The sequence below is a fragment of the Erpetoichthys calabaricus genome, chromosome 18 (assembly GCF_900747795.2).
Source record: "Erpetoichthys calabaricus chromosome 18, fErpCal1.3, whole genome shotgun sequence".
Classification (NCBI taxonomy): Eukaryota; Metazoa; Chordata; class Cladistia; order Polypteriformes; family Polypteridae; genus Erpetoichthys; species Erpetoichthys calabaricus.
Genome location: NC_041411.2, coordinates 79,173,780 through 79,196,378, shown reverse-complemented (window position 1 = coordinate 79,196,378; position 22,599 = coordinate 79,173,780). Strand labels below are relative to the sequence as shown.

General features: G+C 46.5%; 1 protein-coding gene across 2 annotated transcripts in view; it reads left to right on the top strand.

Moving 5' to 3' along the window:
* Window positions 1–22,599, top strand: part of LOC114668749 (5'-nucleotidase domain-containing protein 2-like) — a 59,600-nt gene that overhangs the window by 29,364 nt on the left and 7,637 nt on the right. The window contains exons 8-11 of one of the 2 annotated variants that reach the window (XM_028824662.2): window positions 3,958–4,060; window positions 6,017–6,118; window positions 15,219–15,300; window positions 15,630–15,716. In XM_028824662.2, coding sequence (XP_028680495.1) covers window positions 3,958–4,060; window positions 6,017–6,118; window positions 15,219–15,300; window positions 15,630–15,716 — 374 coding nt within the window. The remainder of the gene's footprint in view (window positions 1–3,957; window positions 4,061–6,016; window positions 6,119–15,218; window positions 15,301–15,629; window positions 15,717–22,599) is intronic. The other variant, XM_051921021.1, reaches the window with a different exon arrangement.

Sequence of the window (22,599 nt, the reverse complement as noted above, 5' to 3'; positions counted from 1 at the left end):
TTCTTTATTTTCAAATATAGTTAGAGTTTGCTGGTCCTGTTTTGGCTCATTTTGTATCTCCTTATTGTTTGGCTTCTAATTAAGGAAAAAGAAACAATTAAGGGGGTCCGAGTCTTCAAGAGCAAATCAAATAAAATGAATGGAAAAGGAGTTAATTAGCAGTAAAAACAGGTCACTCATTAAGAAAAGGGTTAGAATGAAAACCTGCAGCCACCGTGGCCCTCCAAGACCGGAGTTGAGGACCCCTGCTTTAGTGCTTGGGGCTCGTAGTCCACGACAGACTGCGCAGGTGGTGCTAAGCCCAGCATTCATCCAGGAGTTTTGTCGACTGTAATGCGTCTTCTCCAGAGATGTGTTTCTTTCTTCAGCCGGTCATTTCCTTTAACTAAACTGTGAGTGAGAATTTCTCATGGCTGTTTATTTTACAGGACCTTTAGCATCGTGTTTACATCCCGCTTCCGGTAATAAAATGCGTTAATATGACCCACAAACGGTGACTTACATTTTCCGATGCTGTGTCCCGTGTCCTTTGCGCTGGCCCACTTTCTCCTTAGACATCATGTTTAGTTTAATAACGCAGTGCGCCTTTACAGAAACAGAGCTGGCCAGGCTTATAGAGGTTTTTTCCCATTGAAGTCATTTGGATTAGAAGGTCAAAGAAATGGCTGGTAAATAAAGACTATCGAGCCAAATCTATATCCCTTTTTCATTTTCAGAGTCGCTTGAAAGCATTCAGACCCCCTTTTGCTTTCTACACATTTTATTTAGTTGCGGATTTCATTTTAAATTTATACACTTTCCATCAATCTACACCGAATAACCCAATGACAACGTTTTCAGAAAGATTTGCAAATTTATTCAAAATCCAAACCTGAAATCTCCCATTCATAGAAGTATTCAGACCCTTAGCTGTGAACCACTAAATTGTGCTCAGGTGCCTCCTGTTTGCTTTCATTCTCCTTGGGATGTTTCTAGAATTTGATTAGAGACCACCTATGGCCAACTGAACTGACTGGACGTCGTTTAGAGAGGCATACGTGGAGCTGTGGATAGAGGGTCCTACAATTCACATTCCACGTCAGGAAGTCCAAGGAACTCTCTGTAGACCTCCAGGATCAAACTGGGGTGAGGCACAGCATCAGGCCAAGGGGAACAAACCATTTTGTAAAGCTTTAATGTGATCCTAAGAGCACAGTGGTCTTGATAATTTTGAAATGGAACAAGTTTGGAACCATCTAGAGTTGGCCATCCAGCCAAAAGTGAGTAACCGAACAAGAAGGGCCTCGGTCAGGGAGGGGAGCAAAAACCTAATGGCCATTTTAGCAGAGCCTTAGAAGTCCTCTGCTGAGATGAGAGAACCTGTTAGAAGGACGACCATCTCAGCAGCACTCCATCAATCAGGCGTTCATGGTTGAGTGGCTAAAGAGTTCACTAAAAAGGCGTATGACGATAGCTAAAGGAATCTGAGAGTACGAGGAACAAGACCTGTCTGTTCTGGAGAAGGAGGTTGGGAGTGTGCACTCATTACAGCACATTGCCTCACCCACCACATGGCGAACCCCCTGGATTGAGATCCGAGTGCAGTCGCGCAGTGGGTGACTTCTCAGCACCACACTGTGAGGTGTTTTTATGGTGGCTGGAGTGCCAATCCTGTCACCCACCCCCAGGTTTTCCCTACAAGTTGGAGGACCTGCTTGCAGGACTGGATGCAGATTAACGTCATACTCGGGACAAAGCAATTGCTGGTTAAGGGCCTTGCTCAGGGGCCCAACGGTGTAGAGTCCCTTCTGGCATTTATGGGATTCAAACCGGCAACCTTCCAATTGCTGGCATAGATCTCCAGCCTCAGAGCCACCACTGATGAGGCAAAAATTGTACTCTTTAGGCAGAACCTCAGCGTTTCTTCCAGTTGATTCTGGAGTCTGTCGGGGGTGTGTTCTGCTCCTACTCCGGTCAATGCTTGCATGGACTTGGTGTTGGGCAAGGTCGTGGGGTCCAGCAGCTATGGGGCATCTGTTGGTGAAGAAAGATTCATGGATCTTGACTTTGCTGACGATGCTGTGATCTTTGCAGAGTCAATGGAGGCACTAATCGGGGCGCTCGAGAGACTGAGTGAGGGGTCTGAGTGCCTGGGCTTGTGATGGTCCTCATAAAAACCAACAGCCAGGCCTTTAATGACGTCTTGGGCACAGCCATCAGCAGTGTGTCTGTGTGCGGAGAGAGTGTCGACCTTCTCGAGAGGTTTACTTACCTCGGCAGTGACATTCATGACTCTGGTGACTCTTTTTATGAAGTCAGTAGATGGACTGGGAGAGCATTGGGGGTCATGAGGTCCCTGTAAAGGTGTGTGTGACGCTCCTGATATCTCTGCAAAAGGACGAAGGTCCATGTCTTTAGAGTCCTGGTGCTTCCTGTTTTTGTGAGTCATGGCCGCTATCCAGTGACCTGAGATGAAGACTGGACTCCTGTGTCTCTTCAGAGAGTCCTTGGGTCCTGCTGCCATATCTTTAGAGTCCTGGTGCTTCCTGTTTTTGTGAGTCATGGCTGCTATCCAGTGACCTGAGATGAAGACTGGACTCCTGTGTCTCTTCAGAGAGTCCTTGGGTCCTGCTGCCATATCTTTAGAGTCCTGGTGCTTCCTGTTTTTGTGAGTCATGGCTGCCTTTCCAGTGACCTGAGATGAAGACTGGACTCCTGTGTCTCTTCAGAGAGTCCTTGGGTCCTGCTGGTTTGACTTTGTGTTGCTCACGGAGTCCCAAATGAGGCACATGACCTGCATTGTGAGGGAGCATCAGTTACGGCATTACGGCCATGCGGCCCCATTTCCCGAGGGTGATCCTCGTTGTCGAGGACCGAGTAGCTGGACCAGGCCAAGGGGACGCCCACATAACACCTGGCTATGGCAGATAGAGGGTCATTTTTGGAGGGGGGTGGGTCTGCCTGAGGGTTTGCCAACCAGGATCCCAAGCTGTTTCATCATGTGGTGGGTGCAGCAACACACTGTACCAGTGCCTGCTCCCCATCCTGACCTGACCTGACCTGTCAGAACTCCAAGCGCTATGTCAGGTGAAGACCAGGCACTGCTCATCACCTGCCTCAAACTGTCCCTACAGTGAAGCTTGGTGGTGGCACATCAGGCTATGGAGGTGCTTCTCAGTGGCAGGGACAGGGAGACCAGTCAGAACAGAGGGAAGGAAGAATGCAGCCAAATACAGAGGGGTCCTTGACACCACCTTTCACCAACTTTCAGCATGATAATGAACAAAAGTTTAGAGCCAAGACAATGGGGAGTGACATTGAGACAAGTCTGTCACTGTCCTTCAGTGGCCCAGCCCAAGCCCAGACTTCAGCCCCTTATAGACCTGAAGATGGTGGTTTACAGAGACAGATCTCTGTGGGAAGGGTGCCTGTCGGACCAGCCTGGCTGCTGTCCTGGCTTCCCTGTTTTGTCATATTTGTAAATCTGAGTGCCTCAGGGCCACGACAAATGGACGCCCTCAGGGGTCACGTAAGCAGGATTTGAACCTGCATCTCTGTGAGGTAATGCTCAGTGCATTAGCCGCCAAGCCCCACCGTGTGTGTCCAAATCTGAAACAAGTCATTTTTAAAACGCTTATAAGGAAACACCTGAACAGCTTTTAGTTGACCAGGCGACCTTGATGGCCTGAACTTCTCTCCTTGTTTGTGAAACATGCCATTTTTTTATCGGCCGTTTGATGATACAGCCTTTGGTTTTTCCAGGTCAGAGATCTCTTTCATGTGTCATTAATTAATTAAAGCCGATACGTTTCTGGACCAAAGTTATAATAAATCTGCCCGATGCCAAATCTGCAGCTGACGTTTTGCCAGACGTCCTTATAGGTCGTACTTTTTCAGTTGTGCTCTGGCCTGCTTGTCCACGCCTGTGCTCACCTCTTCTTTTCTTGTGTGTTTTTTGTTTTCTTCTCTTTTCTCCAGAGAGACACATTCTTCATGGCAATGAAACCTGTGAAGTCCTCAGCAGGCTGGTTAACAATGGCAAGACCCTTTTCCTCATAACCAACAGCCCCTTCAGTTTTGTGTAGGTGGAATTCAGAAAAGTTTCACATTTCGATCCCGAGTGGCGTCTCCGTAAATCATCCAGCCAGACACGTTCACTTCACGTTCGGCCTACAGAATGTTGCTAAACGTATCTAACCAGGAGTGTGTGTTCCCTACGAGGTGTGACCACCAGGGGGTGGGGGGCATGAAGGGTAGCAGCACCCCAAACCCCCCCCCAGACACAACTACCTAACACGACCAAACACAAAAATCTTTTATCTTCAGTGTTCTCCAAATTCTCTTCCTCAATAAATCTCTTCCCTCCTTCCAGACCTCCCGTGAAGCCTCGTCCATAATCCCCCCTGACTCTGACTGCCCTTGCAGGGACCCGGGAGGACTTCTCCTGCCGCAGCATTGCCCGCTGGGAGCACTTCCGGGTCAGGCAGAAGTCTATTAAAGAGGTTGTAGCGATCTCCCCTGCAGCTCCCCCTGGTGGCACCTGAGAACCCCAACAGGGCTTTCCCATGGGACTACAATTCCCTGCCTGATATTTCCATGGGTGTCCCAGCAGTGGAATGCTGCCACCGTGTGTACAGGAGCCTTCCACTGTGGCCTTCCTTTCTAGAAGGAAACCATCCTCCATGCCCGCTGGGACGCCCATCCATCCGACACAATACTCACAGAGGATATACCCTAAGTGAGGTAAAGACCAGCAGTTCTGTAGGAAATATGGCTACCAATGTCCGGCTTGCCAGAAAACATACACGGTGGGTTTGAACAAGGATGACTGAAGGAACATCGTTTAGTGGCTGAGCGCAGGTCGTTGTACTTGTGGTCCTAATGCGATGCCCCCCAACAACTGAACTAAGCCACAGAGCTAAACCATAAGTCTTGGGTCCCAGGGGCAGCAAACTTCCCTTTTCTGATCCACCTTCTCCATCTCCTCTTTATACCGAGGTGTTCCCAAGCAAGTCAAGAGATATGATGGTGACACTGAGCAAATCTGCATCAGTATTCTGATGAACTGACAAAGATTATGGCCCAGGTACAACTTCAACCTTTAAAAAATGGACAACTGGAGAAACTTGGCTGATGAAGGTGGAAGCTTCATCACCAAGACCGCAGACTCCCCACGTGTCCTCGTGTGCGTAGGGAAAGCTGTACGGCCAACCCAAACCAAATTATCCCAAAAGTGCGGATCATTATAGACTAACCCTCATACGTATAAATGAGGGTGTGTGCTGCGCTTGAACGTCAACAGGTAGGCTTCTATATCTTCCTGTTTTTTGCAGAGGAATGAGTACGTATGGCGGCCGTGTTTATGTTCTGTTTGGAAGGCTTCTTCTGGCTTCTGTAAAGTTGCTCTGCCCTGTGGCGACATCTACTTGAAGCTGTCTTACCAAGTGACAAGTTGCATTAGAGCTCTTAGGTCTGCCTGGTCAGTCATTCTCCAGGAAAAATCCTGCCGACTACGCCACTTTAAGATAAGAGGGCGACAACATCAGAGATTTGGGTAACCAGCCTGGTAACTCCATTTAATGGAAGGCAATTAAGTAAAAAAAAAAAAAGTCCAAACAAAAATAAACTAAAAAAAAGACCAAGACCACCGTCGGTAACGTATTAATCTGGAGGTCCCAGTGCAGCTAAATAAAGCGTTTGCCATGGGATATCCATTCCAAATACATGCACACGTACAGTAAGTAGCCTCCATTTGAAAGAACTTATTAAGGAGAAGTGGGACTTGTCACCATTTAATCGATCGTCAACGAGGAGCAGCACCATGGGACTGGTGGGATCCTGCTGCCCCTTTAACTGAAACAAAGAAGGCCCAGGGATGCAGTTATTACCCCTGCCACTAGAGGGCACAGTGACCTGGAGGCCATGGGATTTGTGTTCTGTATGAATAGGTGCACCATACTGAGGTGTGAGTATGAGGCTCTTTGGGGTGTTCATGTCCCCTAACTCACTCCTCTTTTTTTTTTTTTTTAAATCCCAGTAACAGAGGCATGACGTACATGATTGGAAAAGACTGGCGAGACCTTTTCGGTGCCATCATCGTCCAGGCTGAGAAGCCCAGCTTCTTCACCGACCGGCGCAAGTAAGTGTTGCTCCACTCCCAATTTAGGATTTTGTACCATACGAGGTCTGACAATTAAGTTCACAAACTCATCCTAGAAAAAGTGCCACATATCACTACAGTCGCCTTTCAAAGGACCCCCCTTTGGGAAGCTATGCACCGCCGCCAGCGCCTAGTCCACCCGTCAAAGCAATTTTGGAACTCTTTCTCTGGAATGGCTATCAGAGCTGTCGTCATATTACGCTTGATGTCCTGAATGTCTTCCTTTTCAATGTTTCCTTTATCTTCGGGTAAAGAAAAAAGTAATTGGGGGGCCAGATCAGGTGGGTAGGGGAGGCTGTTCCAATAGTGTGGAAAATGCCTCACCACGGAAAGACACGCAGACTCACAAGTCCCAAAAGCCTTTTCTTTTCCTTTCTTTCTTCTTCTCTATTCTTTCACCACCTTCACTCCTCTCCCACAAGCTCTGTCCTCTGCCTCCCGACTCTGGCCCCTCGAATGGAGTGAGGTGGCCCCTTTTATATTGTACCCGGATGTGATCCAGGTGCTTGGTGATGACCTGGTGTGGCGGAAGTGCTGCCTGGGCACCCGGGTGTACCTGCTTCCTGTTTCTGCAGCACTTCCTGGTGTGGCGGAAGTGCTGCAGTCCAGGGCTTTAGCAAATGTCCAGGGCCCCCCCACGGCGGTGACCGCATGCCCCCGCAACAGGGTTGGACTTCCAAAGTTTATTCCTGTGGTTCTGACACCCACCAGGACGGCTGCCCTCTCGTGTTCCGGGAGAGATGCTGCTCCTCTCCCGGTCCTTCCAGTCTCCGGGTGAGGGTCTCAACCGACCATTGAAACAGTTATTGGTTTACTGGCTGTGGACACTTTTTGTGACTGAAGACAGAGAAGAAAATTAAAATTAGTCAAAACCTTTTATTAATACATACCAGGCAAGGGTAAAATGTCAGAGAAACACAGTCCTAGGACACCGCGCTTCATCCGCCTCGAGCGCAGATGTCCTTGTTCTTTTATACCTTTCTAATCTCCTGATCGTTGACCATGTAAGCAAAAAATAGCATCCTGACTCATTGTACTTTTCCAGTTTTTGTAAAGTCATTACCCTAAAGGTATATTTTCTTGTCACACACATCATCAAAAGAAACTTCCAGAAAGTATACATGCTTTTTGTCACGTACGCAAAACACAAACAAGTTTCATCACTCTGTCCTATTTTCTATACACACATACATTTTGTTCAATTACATCTTTTTATGTTTTCACACTCCTCCCTTTTTGAACAAAAATGATGTGGGCCTATAAATTCTATCTTGAAATGGTTGATGAAGGGGAAAGGGGAGAGAAAATGGAAGAAGCTATACGAGACATGTGCTCATCATGTAGCACATATGCCCTTTCCAATAGAGGCGGTAAAGTACTTAGATATTATATAGCGAAACAAAGGGATAATACAACAACCAACCAGGAGGAGAAGACAAAATGTCACAACCAAAGAAATGAAAACAGATCTTATCTATTGTCCCCAGGATCCGAAGGAGGATGCAAACCACTGATCCCTGGGATTTATAATGGCAGAATTAGTGGAAAGTTCTTTTAGAGAGAGCAGTAAGGCCTGCCAATGCACGAGTCATTGATCCATCTGGCGCAGTATTATTTGGAATATATGTACAACAAGCATCACCAAACATAGCACAAACACCTCCCTTTTCGGCAAGTAACATGTCCAGGGCTAGACGATTTTGCCAAGTCATCAGAGAAGTACGATCAAGCTGTTCATGTATGCCTTCAATAGCGTCTTTGGTGAAGTTAAGGAAACGTTGTTGGTTATAATAAAGGTAATTAATCCAATCTACATTCTTATTAATAGTAATTTGGGGTATGATAGATTCAAAACCGGCTGCGACTTGATTCCTAGCTTTAAATCTGTCTGGGACACCCCTAGGGACTCCAATAGCATCTATGTATACTCCAGGGCCATGTAAGGAGAGGGAGGTAAGGATAGAAGTCTAAAAGGCATAACTAATTGGATTGGAGCACAGGTACCAGACCAGTTAGAGGGAAGGGTGACAAATAATTTGGACCTACGACACATCCACCAAATATCTGATCTAGGAGTGGTTTGGGAGAGAAGAAAGGAAGACAGAACGGTGTTCAGAGAAAAGGTAACCTGAAAAGTTTGAGAACAGAAAGAAAATGGTAATTCTCCTACCCATGTCGTTCCATAAGATTTGAAACATGTATAATTTCCTTCGTGAGTTTGAAACATAGGGGTATCCATGTGACGGGTGGGGGAAAAAAGAATAGAACACTTTGAACTAGAGAGGGGTTTCTTGGAAGTAGTGAATAAATACAGAAGGCAGGGCAACCCCACGGGGTCAGAAATGTTAGATAATGGGAAAGGGACTGTAGCTAAATGGGGACGGGCTGCAGCGCACGCATAACAATGAGAACGATTAACTTGCTTAGCTGAATAGAGAACCCACTGCAACCATCTATTCTGATCCCCATAACCAGTTTCTACTGAAAAAATGGATGAAAAGGTGGAAATATTCATAATCTTAACAGGAGAAAAATCTGAACCAAAAGTTGGGGAGATGGGTGTGTGTACCAGAGAATGAGGGGTGTTAGTAACAGGATTGTCAATCTTAATTAGAAATCTCCCTAAAGGGTCTGTTCCAGATACATATACCCCTAATACATAAATACCTGAGTTACAATGGTTGTCAGCACATACAATGAGAGGCATGTCCTTTTATGATAGAAAACCGATTTTTCAAACCGTATTTTTGGGCCTCAAAAGGTTGATAACCCCAGTCCTCAGTTCCAGTGTTAGCAAAAACCCATTGCCAGTTGTCGCAGTCACTTCCCCTCATACACACGTATTTGTCAGATCCGGTCCACTGGGCTTGTCGACCAGTCCCACAGTTGATAATAGAGCAGAAATCAAACTGCACTGATGTGGTAATTCCCAACGGGAAAGTCAAGGTGACCAGGGCAGTAGACAAGGGAAAAGAAAAGCATAGTAGCACAGCAATCAAGGGTGCCATCTCTTGCAATGTGAGGCGTGAATCCAGGCAGGCAGTCCTTCAACTTTCACGGCGTGTGGTGTGGATAGAAGAATTTGGAATGGTCCTCTCCACCTAGGCTGATGCCAGTGTTTCCTCCGAGTATCTCGAACCAGGATCCAGGTGCCCAAAGGAATTGGTAAATCCTTGGAAAGGGGGCTGGTCCTCCAGGCTTGATCAACCTGCTGGTGGATTTCCTTCAACGAGGTTCGCAAACCTGCAAGACTAGAGAGAAAATCATTGGGAGAAAAGGTTTGTTAGTGTGTTTATGAGTCCAGACTCCATCAGAGAGGGACCCTTCTTTGGACCATTTTCTCCTTTCGATATCCGTGGCTGCATTCTGTAAAGAAATAATTTGATTATCAGGGTCCTGGTCATTTCTCTGTTGGAATAAAGAAATTGGTGTGTTATTATATGCAGCCTCTTTAGCAAAGTGGTCAGCTAAATCATTCCCTTTGCTAGCAGGATCCTGTTTTCCCGTGTGAGCTTGACATTTAACAATCGCTAGCTCCGATGGTTTGGTTATAACTTCTAAAGGGATTCGATCAATTTCTGATGTTGGATGGGTTTGCCAGTACTGGTCTTAAGTTGTGCTTAAAGGTTATCTATGCAACATACTTAAACGCGTCTTTTCCTTCATGCTTGTTATTAACAAGGAAAACATACGTGCTTGAACCTTTATTCGTATCAAGTGTGCTGACCACTGCGTCACCATGCTCTTCCTTTATAGTACCTAAAATATACAACTTCCATTCATATTACAATTAGACACACATTCATATCACAATTAGACACACATTCATATCACAATTAGACACATTCCGCTTATCGCCAAAAAAACTTGTCTCCCTTCTCATGTAATATTATTAAAAGAGCATTTTCCCTTCAAACTTGATCAGGGTTTAAAAGGAAAAATACTTTTGTATATTTACAAGCCTTAAACAAAAGTGGAGACAATTCATTTGCGCTAAACCAATTACACAAATCGATAATTATCTTTTTCAGTTTTTAGTTAGAGCTCTCCAGGACTGGTCTTAAATTCCCTTAGTTTCCATAATGTTCCATGATCATGGCAGACTCCAAAAGCATACCTGGAATCTGTATAAATTGTTACGATCTTCCCTTCGGACAGCTGACATGCTTGAGTGAGTGCTACGAGTTCAGCTGTTTTGTGCACTTAGCTTGATGAAATTTGATTTGCTTCCAGCAGGCGGTCCCCTTGGACCACTGCGTAACTAGTTGAGGGTGCTCCATTTTTGCTATTTCGTCATGGCAATTATGTGGTTCTCCTTCGTTGTTAGTTGGGAGAAGAGTGGCTGGATTTAAAGTGGAGCATCTTTCAATTGTAACATTTGACAAAGTACATTCTGATAGTGTATTGCCCTAGCAGTAGTGAGATGTGAAGTCTTGGCTTGTACTAGGATAGAATGTACAGCGTGAGGCACTTTAACTGTTAGGGGGCTCATGAGAACTACATCCGTGCTTGCTAATACAGCTTCTGTTGTTGCAGCCACAGCACGAAGACACGGAGGAAGTGCTGCGGCCACTGGATCCAGTTTTTTTAGAAAAATAAGCCACCGGTCTTTGTTTATCTCCATGTTGTTGCGTCAGTACTGCATTCATAAATCCCTGCTTTTCGTCCACGAACAAAGTGAATGGACGAGAAATGATCAGGCAAACCTAGCGCGGGCGCAGATAAAAGAGTAGCTTTGAGGTTACAGAGCCTTCTCAGCCAGTTGTTGCAACGGCTGTGCTCTTTCAGTAAAATTTAGAACCCACTGTCTGTAGTAGCCCAGAATACCTAAAACAGACATAACCTGTTGTTTTGTTTAGCTGCAGCTTTAACCTTAGAAACTTTATGGCCATTTTCCCCCAGAAACAGCAACAATTTCTGAGTATCTATTGTACAATCTTCTTTCCGTAGCGCTACATATTATTTCCATCTACATACTGTATCAATGTACTACCTTTTTCCGGCCAGACGCCTTCTAAATTTTGGGCAAGAGCTTAACCAGAAACACAAAGGGCTTCTCTGTATCCCTGAGGCATGACGGTCCATGTCCATCGGCGGTACCGCGTTTGACGAGATCGGGATGTACGGCGGAGATGCCAGCCTCTGCTTCGGGAGACAAAGGATATTGGGCACGGTGCGGGCGGAAGGAGGATTTCGGGTGGATCACCAGAGGCTCACAATGGGCTATCCTTTTGAAACACTACTTTAGTTATTAAATGGTCAGGAGTATCAAAAATACCCGGAGTAACTTGTAACCAGTCTGTTCTTTCAAGGCATTTTTCCACCCATGGTCCTATTTCCCCCCATTTAACAGTGTGTGATTTAGCTAAGGAAAAATATGAGGCACTATTTTGCCAAGATAATATATGTGCTGTGAGCATGTAAAATGAACAGAAGCAGCTGCCTTTGTGGATGAAATAAAAACACTTTAGATATAAAGGGTTTCGGGGCAAGTACCAGAAGTAAGGAAAGATTTTAGCCAGGTGGTGTCTACTTCTATAGGGAAGTATTGGGCAGTACAATGTTAAATGTCAGGGGCCTGTAAATTGGGAAAAAACAAGGGGAAAAAGAGTGTAGGGCTTTGAGGAGAATGGTGTGTGGGGAAATATCTAAAGTCCATGCTGCAAAAGAGGGTTTGGGTAAGGGGTAATTTGACACAACAACTTTTGGGGTTGAACAAAGTATGTCCGCCAGGACGTGACTGGACTTGAAGAGGTTTTGATACTTGAAGAAGGTGAGGTTGTCCAGAAGCAGTAAGCACAGTAACAGTTTTGTTCGAGGTAGGGACCTTTGCCAGCAAGCGAGTGGCACCAGTGTCGATTAAGAAAACAGTCTCAGTGCCATCAACGAACAATGTCAGTAAAGGATCAGTCTCTGAATTATGAGTGAGCAAAGGTAGTTGAAAAGAGTGGCTGGAGGTCCCAGCGTTTTCCTATGGCCAGTAGTCAGGGGTGTCAGAGGAAACAGGTGGAATAAGGGGAGGTGGGGGCTGTTGCTGTCTGTGAGGGCACTCCCGACGAAAATGTCCAGTTTCACCACAGGCGTAACAAGAGTAGGAATTAACATTGGGATTAAAGGGAGAGGGAATAAAAGGATTCTTAGTGTGGTCAACAGGAGGAGCTCTAAAACCACCTCGTCCTCTTCCTCGTCCTCGTCCCCTTCTTTTTCCTCGTCTCCTTCTTTTTCCTCGACCTTGGTCAGGAGCATTCCTGGTATAATAGTTCATCTGTGCTGCCAATAATTCGGCATGAGAGTTCGATTCGGCCTGTTCAGCATGTCGTTTGACTTCATCAAACGTGGCACTTTCCCACTCAATACAGGAAGTGCAGACCTTGTTTTGTATATCAAAGCGCAAACCGGAAACAAAAGGCGGAACTGCAGCTCGGGTGCGGTCATCAGCATTTCCCAAGCCTGAGTGATTAGCCATAAGGTCTTGAATCCTATGTGCCCATTCATCATCCGTCTCGTCTTTCTTTTGTTTTGCAGCAGAAATAAGGGACCAGTCCGTTCCTTTTTTATATTTTTCTGCAATATTTTGTCTCAACGCCTCCCATTGTGGGTTAAATTCGCCTTCTCCACCTATCCCCTGTCCTCGAGTTAAAGCTGGGTTCCATACCCATGGAATGTCATTGCGGACACCCCTGCTAACAGTGGCCCATGTGGTCCCAAACTTTCGACGAAGTACCTGGGTCCATTCAGCAGCATTAGGCTTATACATGCTATCTAACTGATCAAGTTGTTCAACAAATTTTAGTCCTCCTACTTCCTTTGGATCTGGAAGTGTATTCACGACATCTTTTAGTTCTTGGATGTCCCAATTCCGATTTATCATAACTGTTGTGGGATTTTGGGGTCCAGCTGGATGGGCAGGGTTATAATGGGGATTGGGAACTTCTATTAAAGGGCAAGTAAGTGAAGGATTAGAGGAGAAAAAAGTTGGAGCTGGTTTGTGAGTGGAGGTTTGACTTCGAGTGCATTTGGAGACGGGGGTTTGTCTAGTACAGGGTGGGTCATCACGATGGGTTGAGGGGTCATAGTGATCTGTGCCTGGGGAATCATCAGGGGAAACTTCTGCTAGTTGTAGTGCAGGGGGGGGCAATCGGAATGGGGAAAAGAGGAGGGGATAATAGAGGTGTCTGAGGTCGGTTCTGAGGAGGGGAAAAAAATAATAGGATAAAGGGAGGGGAAAAAAATAATAGGATAAAGGGGGTACTGCTTCTAAATTTCTATCGATTCGATACGGTCCACTATTATTTACATCTCCTGTCCCCTCTATTGGCCAACGCCCACCACTCTGTCTATTCCGTTTCTTACATGCCTTCTTGAAATCTAAACCTGTCTTCTTTTCTATTAATTTTCTAGGAGACCCATTTTTACGGGGCGTCTGTTGATCCTCCGAAAATAATCCCTCCAGCACTAATGATTTTGATCCCCCTGTGCGGCGATTAACAGGCTTACTGTTATAATTTCCCATTATGTTCCCTTGCCCTCCCGGGTTCTGTATTTAATTTTCCAACTATATACTGATTCGTCTAATCCCTTGTACGTATGAATCAGCAAGGCATTAAGTGTGCCACTCACTAAACCTAAACTGTTCCCTTCTTAGTTTCAAGGGGAGACACCTAACTATCGGTCCTGATCCAGTTCCCAGGAGAACACGGTTTTGTTGCTTATTCCGTATGTAGATTTATTTATTTTCCCATAGCGCTACATATTTTCCATAGCTACATATCTTCCATAGCGCTACGTATCATTCCGTTCCTAACAGCAATCCTGTAATCTGTGCTCTTTTCGGTTTATTTCCATACCACCCCGTTACTCGTCCCGTTAGCCTGTCCGCTCACATCCCTGGATTCCAGCTCAGGTGACTTCGTGTCCGATTCGGTTCAGCAGAATACTACATCAATACGTCCAGCCGAGTCTAGGATATGGGTGAGGCCAGTATCCTTTCGTCAGACCTTTCGTATGCGTCAAACTGCTTGGGTCAAGTCTCCATCACCTTAAGCAACCCGTTGAGATATGAGTATGACTAGACGGTCAACAGGAAACTCGCCCTCCCGTTATTTAGAAAATAAAAAATATTCGGAAATCCCCCGGTGCTTACCCCAGCCTGGAAGTGTGCAAGCTCTGTCTGGAAATCCGTTCAGTCACCGTGGATGTAGCAAAGAGGAGACCAGGGGCTCCTCACGCAAGAACTGTTTCAGGACAGGGCAGTCCTAACTTTTGCCGGAGCTGCATGCTCTGCTGCCGGATATCTCAAGTTAACGGCAGTCCGCTGTTAAGACGGATCACTGACATGGTCTCGCTGGAGGAGTCGACCGGCCGTCTCTTGCCCCACGTCCGGGCGCCAAAAACTGTGGACACTTTTTGTGACTGAAGACAGAGAAGAAAATTAAAATTAGTCAAAACCTTTTATTAATACATACCAGGCAAGGGTAAAATGTCAGAGAAACACAGTCCTAGGACACCGCGCTTCATCCGCCTCGAGCGCAGATGTCCTTGTTCTTTTATACCTTTCTAATCTCCTGATCGTTGACCATGTAAGCAAAAAATAGCATCCTGACTCATTGTACTTTTCCAGTTTTTGTAAAGTCATTACCCTAAAGGTATATTTTCTTGTCACACACATCATCAAAAGAAACTTCCAGAAAGTATACATGCTTTTTGTCACGTACGCAAAACACAAACAAGTTTCATCACTCTGTCCTATTTTCTATACACACATACATTTTGTTCAATTACATCTTTTTATGTTTTCACATGGCTAAACACACCCCTCACAAACGGTGAGTGCCGTGGGAGACATTCTCGCAATGGCACACAAGAACACGCAACGACAGTAATGAACGCCACTCAGCAAGACATCGACACGAACACAGCTGTGAGACACCAAGGTTATAAAACCTTACCAAGCTGTTTTGTACAGTGCTGCCAGTGTAAGGGCACGGTGGCAAGACCTCGTATGTGCCAGTGCCGTTCTTCAGTCTACATCACTTCATGGCAGCTAATCCCACATGTGCCCATTTACCTTCTGCTGCAGGCCCTTCAGACACTTGGATGAGAAGGGGTCCCTCCAGTGGGACCGAGTCACGAAGATAGAGAAGGGGAGGATCTACCGCCAGGTAAGCAGAGGCCTTGCCATTCGTTTGTCTCTTGGGGTGCTTGAAGAAGGTGGTCCACTACCAGTATAGTGCACTTGAGTCTTTTTTCCTTCACCTGTGACTTCTTTCTTTCTTTCTTTCTTTCTTTCTTTCTTTCTTTCTTTCTTTCTTTCTTTATTACGCTGTATCAGTAGGTTCTTCTTCTGGTTGGCCCAAAGTAAGAATGTTCGTCTGAACAGCATAACATTTTTTGGCCGCCCAAGCTCTCTTTGTTTATCTTCCAGACTTTTCCTGGCTAGCCTTTTTTGAGTCATTGGACTGAAGGCTTTTCACTAACTGTGTATTTGCAGGGAAACCTCTTTGATTTTGTGCAGCTGACGGGCTGGAGGGGCTCAGCGGTGCTCTACTTCGGGGACCACATCTACAGCGATCTTGCAGTAAGTGCTGATGATATGACAAGAGCGGGCTGACAGCCCGTCATGGATTGTAAACGACCTGTCACGCTGGTATTGAAGGTGTTGTGCGACATCAGATGCTGCGACCTTCGATACAGAGACCCCCAAAATGGCACCCGTAAACCAAACAAAATGGCGTCACAGTAGTGCAAAAATACAAAATGAAGACTCCTCTTCTCCATAAGCTATTGTAAACGCTAGGGGTCGCTGTTGCCCCTTTCACCCCAACAGACTGACGCTCAGGACACAAAGTAAAAGCAACAAGAAGTATTTTAGTACTTTTTCTTTTAAGCAGTTCATCCAAAGCACCCCCGGCACAAGTGAATATACAATAGTCTTCTTCTTCTTCTTTCTGCTGCTCCCATTAGGGGTGGCCACAGTGGATCATCTTCTTCCATATCTTCCTGTCCTCGTCATCTTGCTCTGTCACACCCATCACCTGCATGTCCTCTTTCATCACATCCATAAACCTTCGCTTAGGCCTTCCTCTCTTCCTCTTGCCTGGCAGCTCTATCCTTAGCACCCTTCTCTCATTACACAATAATAATAAACACAATCTCTCCTCCACACCTCCCAGCAAGCTCTGTCCTACTCCTCCCGACTCCTGGGTTCTCATCAGTCCTTTAAATAGTCCTTGACCCGGAAGTGCTTCTGTTTTTCCTCCCATGTGACTTGCCAGCACTTCCGGGTCAGAATTCTTTAATCAGCCCGGAAGTACTTTGGGGCTTCCGTCCTCATGACCTCCTAGTACTCCTGGACTGCAAGGGAGGCATGACTCCCCAGATCCTTTTACAGCTTCCCCTGGCGGCACCCAACAGGGCTGAGAAACCGGACTCCAAGTCCCAGGATGCCCTGCAGGAATTCGGGTTACCGCTACACTTCCAGTGTCCTGGAAAAGCTGCCTTCCCCCATCCTTCCATCCTTTGGCCGTCCCGTCCCGGCCGTCCCTCACACTATGCAGACTCAAAACGAATAGCCAGAAATCTTCATAGAGTTGCGTGAAAAAGTAAGTACACCCCATGAGAACGGTTGGCTTTTTCAGCATATCTGAGCTTGCGAATCACTCGCGCCAACATTGTGTGATGAAGATGTTGTGATATTTGCCCGGACACCACCAGTCTGAGACCATATCTTTATCCAAAAGACTTCTTTATTTCTCTTCTTCTCCACACAACAACACTCAGTCCCGCACAACCACAGTGCCTTCAGCCCCAGTCACCTCTCTCCTGGGCTTTCTCTCTCCTTGTTCCTGGGCCACCTGTCCTGTCTCTCCAGGAGCTTCATCCTGCTCCTGCTCCCGACTCCAGCTCAACGACAGGAGAGAGGCGGCCCCATTTATCCTCACCTGGATGAGCTCCAGGTGCTCTACCTGACGTCACGTCCTGGTGTTGGAGGAAGAGTCAGGAGATCACCTGGAAGCACACCGGGTGACCCTGGAAGGATCGTCCTCCATCTGTGTTGCGGAAGTACATAAGTCCCGGACTCCATGAGGCTCGGTGCGCCCCCTGGCGGTGAACAGAGGCCCCAACGGTCCTGAGCCTTCCTGCTACCCTTCCTTGGGCCTCTTCTACTCCAGGGCGGTTGCCCCCTCGTGGCCCGGAGGACAAATGTGCCCCGTCTTGGTCCTTCCAGGCGTCCCAGCCGGGTCTGACCCCCAGCCATGTACGACAATGTACAGATGAAGGTGTTGTGGTGCTACTGGGGATTAAAAATTGCAACTCCCAGCAGTCCCTGCAGTGGCTCTGATTGGTCTTCTGCTGAGAGTGCAGGGGCTGTTGGGGTCAAAGGAGGTCAGCATGGCTTTTAAAAAGGGGTCGGTGACCAAAAAAAAGCGTCTTGTGTTTTGTGTCAAAATTTCCTGTCTGTCTATCTTCCATTGGGTTTCCTGTGTTTATTAATTTTTGTCCTGGATCGTTTCTTGGTCGGGGTCTGGATTGTCTGCCGAGGACTGTATGTGGATTTATGGCTATCCTGTGAAGAAAGGAGCGCTCCTGAACCCGTCCACCCGTCTTCACCATTTCAGGAACTACCGGTAGGACTATCTTTACGTTCCCCTTCAACGTGCGGATCTCTGGATTGTCTGTCTTCATCGTTACATTTCATCCGTTGCCGTTTTCCATGGACTTTATAGTGAGTGTTTATTGCTGTGGTTTGTTTTCGTGTTTATTGTACATCACCGTAAGGGGCACAGGGGTGGTATCGTTGTTCCATTATTAGTGTTAATGCATTCTTTATTTGCTGTTTTATTTCCGTTGGCTTTTTATCGCTGTTTGCGAGTGTGTGAAGATCGGGCCCATGGCTGGGTGCGTCTCTGGAATCTCCACTAAAAAAATAAATAAATCACCGTCTCTTCAACGGTGTGAATCTTAGAGGCACCGGACCGCTACAAAGGTGATCGTTGTGAAGTCAAACATGAGGAAAATCTGCCTTCTCAATCATTTATTCAACAAAACGTCGATAGGTCTCATGGTCTCCTGGTGGAAAAAGTAAGTCCACCCTTGGCCTCCGAAGCCGGTGTTGCCCCTGTGAAAGAAAAATGAACTGCTTGCAAGCTACTAAGGGTTAAAAGCTGACAAAGCTGTTTTGCACTAACGGCAGGCGTCTGTCCTAAGACAGGATGCAGTCAGCTGACCCAGGACAACTTCCTTCTTTAGGAATGCATCTAATAGACACAGGAAAGATGCCCGGTCCATCTGACACGTACACAAAACAGAAACAGTTGGCCAATTTGCACAATATAAGATGAAACGATTTTATGCTTTTTGATAAGTAAGGGGAAGGGAGGAAAAAAATGTAAAACTGACTGAAAAGGAGAATCTGCGCTCTTCTGCCTTGCAACGCATGAATCCATGTACTCACCGGTGCCTGAATGACGACTGACTGATTGCACTATTGCTGTCTTCCTCGGGGGCTACTTCCACACCCACTTTAGCAGAAATGACTTCATGTAGGCATTTTGCACAACTGCCCACCCACCAGTCTCTGACATCGACTCGGTGGAATTTTTTGACCGCTCCTCCATCCAAATTTCCTTCAGACGCAAGATGTTTGTGGGTTTTCTTGCATGCTCTGCCCATTTCAAATCATGCATTCCAGTGGGATTCTAATCGGGGCTTTGACCGGGCCAGTCCAGAGCCCTCCATTTCTCCATTCCATGGTAGATTTGCTAGTGTGCTTCAGGTCATTATCATGTTGAAAGGTCCATCTCTGGTTCCACTTCAACTGTCGGACAGATGGCTTCACTGTCTCCTCAAGCACACCTTGATACAGTGCATTCGGAAAGTATTCCCAGCGCATCACTTTTTCCACATTTTGTTATGTTACAGCCTTATTCCAAAATGGATTAAATTCATTTTTTTCCTCAGAATTCTACACACAACACCCCATAATGACAACGTGAAAAAAGTTTACTTGAGATTTTTGCAAATTTATTAAAAATGAAAAAATTGAGAAAGCCCATGTACATAAGTATTCACAGCCTTTGCCATGAAGCTCATAATTGAGCTCAGGTGCATCCTGTTTCCCCTGATCATCCTTGAGATGTTTCTGCAGCTTCATTGGAGTCCACCTGTGGTAAATTCAGTTGACTGGACCTGATTTGGAAAGGCACACACCTGTCTATAGAAGGTCCCACAGTTGACAGTTCATGTCAGAGCACAAACCAAGCATGAAGTCAAAGGAATTGTCTGTAGACCTCCGAGACAGGATTGTCTCGAGGCACAAATCTGGGGAAGGTTACAGAAAAATTTCTGCTGCTTTGAAGGTCCCAATGAGCACAGTGACCTCCATCATCCGTAAGTGGAAGAAGTTCAAAACCACCAGGACTCTTCCTAGAGCTGGCCGGCCATCTAAACTGAGCAATTGGGGGAGAAGGGCCTTAGTCAGGGAGGTGACCAAGAACCCGATGGTCACTCTGTCAGAGCTCCAGAGGTCCTCTGTGGAGAGAGGAGAACTTTCCAGAAGGACAACCATCTCTGCAGCAATCCACCAATCAGGCCTGTATGGTAGAGTGGCCAGACGGAAGCCACTCCTTAGTAAAAGGCACATGGCAGCCCGCCTGGAGTTTGCCAAAAGGCACCTAAAGGACTTTCAGACCATGAGAAAGAAAATTCTCTGGTCTGATAAGACAAAGATTGAACTCTTTGGTGTGAATGCCAGGCGTCACGTTTGGAGGAAACCAGGCACCGCTCATCACCAGGCCAATACCATCCCTACAGTGAAGCATGGTGGTGGCAGCATCATGCTGTGGGGATGTTTTTCAGCGGCAGGGACTGGGAGACTAGTCAGGATAAAGGGAAAGATGACTGCAGCAATGTACAGAGACATCCTGGATGAAAACCTACTCCAGAGCGCTCTTGACCTCAGACTGGGGCGACGGTTCATCTTTCAGCAGGACAACGACCCTAAGCACACAGCCAAGATATCAAAGGAGTGGCTTCAGGACAACTCTGTGAATGTCCTTGAGTGGCCCAGCCAGAGCCCAGACTTGAATCCGATTGAACATCTCTGGAGAGATCTTAAAATGGCTGTGCACCGATGCTTCCCATCCAACCTGATGGAGCTTGAGAGGTGCTGCAAAGAGGAATGGGCGAAACTGGCCAAGGATAGGTGTGCCAAGCTTGTGGCATCATATTCAACAAGACTTGAGGCTGGAATTGCTGCCAAAGGGGCATCGACAAAGTATTGAGCAAAGGCTGTGAATACTTATGGACATGGGATTTCTCAGTTTTTTTATTTTTAATAAATTTGCAAAAACCTCAAGTAAACTTTTTTTCACGTTGTCATTATGGGGTGTTGTGTGTAGAATTGTGAGGAAAAAAATGAATTTAATCCATTTTGGAATAAGGCTGTAACATAACAAAATGCGGAGAAAGTGATGCGCTGGGAATACTTTCCGGATGCACTGTATGATGCGGAATTCATTGGTTGACTCGATGACTGCACGTTTGCCTGGAAATGACGCCTCCTTCCAGGAGGTTTGGGGTTTTATGGAGGCTGAACGGGGAGGGGTGGAGTCAGTTGCATTTTTCGACACTGGGGGGGAGAGAAGGAGATGACACTGTTAGTGAGAGCGCCCCCTCTCGTCCTGGCAGATTATTACATACCTCGACAGAGTCAGTAGGGAGGTCCTCTGACAATCTGTAGGCACCGTCTGCATGAAGATCTACTATCTGTCGGTCCACAAATGTTGAAGAAGTCAAGTTTCCATGGGGTGCACTTGCTTTTTCACATGACTGTGGGTATCAAAAGCTCCTAAGCACTCCTATGTTTTGAAGTGTAACACTCCTAACACTCCCAGCCTGATTAGACTAATCTGAGTAGTTGCTTGCTCAAGTGTGAAGGTCAGCCTTCGGTACTCATGTCCTTATCAGAATGGCCAAACATTACAGTGCCTTTCTTTGTGTCCCTGCAAGGTCACCGAGTGGGATGTGATGAAGCAGCATAATTAAGCCGTGTCATTCAAGCCAGAAGCAGTTACTCTTTGGAGATGAAAGGCGCTCTAGTGAAGCATGAAACCTGATCTTGCTTGGCGCTGGGGTCCGGTCATGGCCTCGTCATGTGAAGCTGGAGCTGCTGCTCGTCATTCTTTCTATGCGATGGCCCTCACGTGCCCTGAAAGCGCATGACCTCTGAGTGCAGGTACAGGCCTCATAGTTACAGAGTAACCAGCCAAATGTTATCTCTGAAAACAAGGGCTGCTCAGTTTTACAGAACACCATCTGCCATTAGCGTCGTTCAGCAGGAGACCATTTATAGAGGCTAGCTGAGCAAGCGGAGGGGCTTCACAAGCAAAGAGGTGGGCAGTTCATACCTCATTCAGCACCTCTTTAACCGCTGGCACTTGTGTCGTTCCCCAGGTAAGGCCTGGCATTAGGTTGAAGGGTATCTCGGGCATAACAGAATAAGCAGGGTGGGTTCCTGCTTTGTGCTCCATGCTGCTGAGAAAGGGCCCAGTTACCTTTGGCCCTGAACTGGAATCAGTAGGCTAAAGGAGCAGTCTGCCAACCTCACGTTACTTACCCCATGTGGTTTGTAGTGATGACTGGGAAAAAAAATTTAATCTGATGTTATTAGGGAGAACGGACATATTAATGTAACAAAGTTTGCAAGGGCCAACATGATATCACAGGGTTCTAAGCAGTCATGTTGGGTGGGGATGTCGCAACCTGATCTGTGCTAAGTGCCCTGATTTACAACACGTATGTGTACCATAAGCGTATCCCATCTCTCAATATCTTTACGGTGCTGCCTAATCTGCTTCAAACATGCGTGAATAAATACAGCATCACAAAAACAGTCCAAAGACATCAAAAGGTTTGGGGTCAGCCACCCTTATATTATGCCCTGGCTGCAAAATGGGTAAATTTGGCTTGCAATGTTCACAGGTTTGAGTCCAAAACAAAACTGATTTGAAAGTGAAAATATGACGGCTTTAAAGGTGGGTACAGGAAGTGATGTCATCGGGGGGAGCGAAAAGACATCATCAATGGCGTGGGTACCAGAAGTGGCATTCATCGATGGTGCTGGTATCAGAAAAGTGATGTCATCAGTGGTGCCAGGACCTAGCGGGATTTCTTGTGGATGGTCTGCAGAGGTTTGAGAGAGAAAGTCAGTGCAGCTCGCCACCCCTTGGTCTGGCGTGGTACCTTTAGCTGCCCCCCAATCGCACATGTGTGACAACAGCAAATACACGCATGTGTGACGACACTGCCCAGATGGATTTGGACTCACAATGTTTTCATATGTGGGGTACATTTGCTGTCCATTATAAGAATATTCTGAAAATACTTCACTGTTCTGCGTAGATTCAATGGATGTTGTGTCTTTAATGCTGGATTAAGCATATGGTACGTAACATACTAAA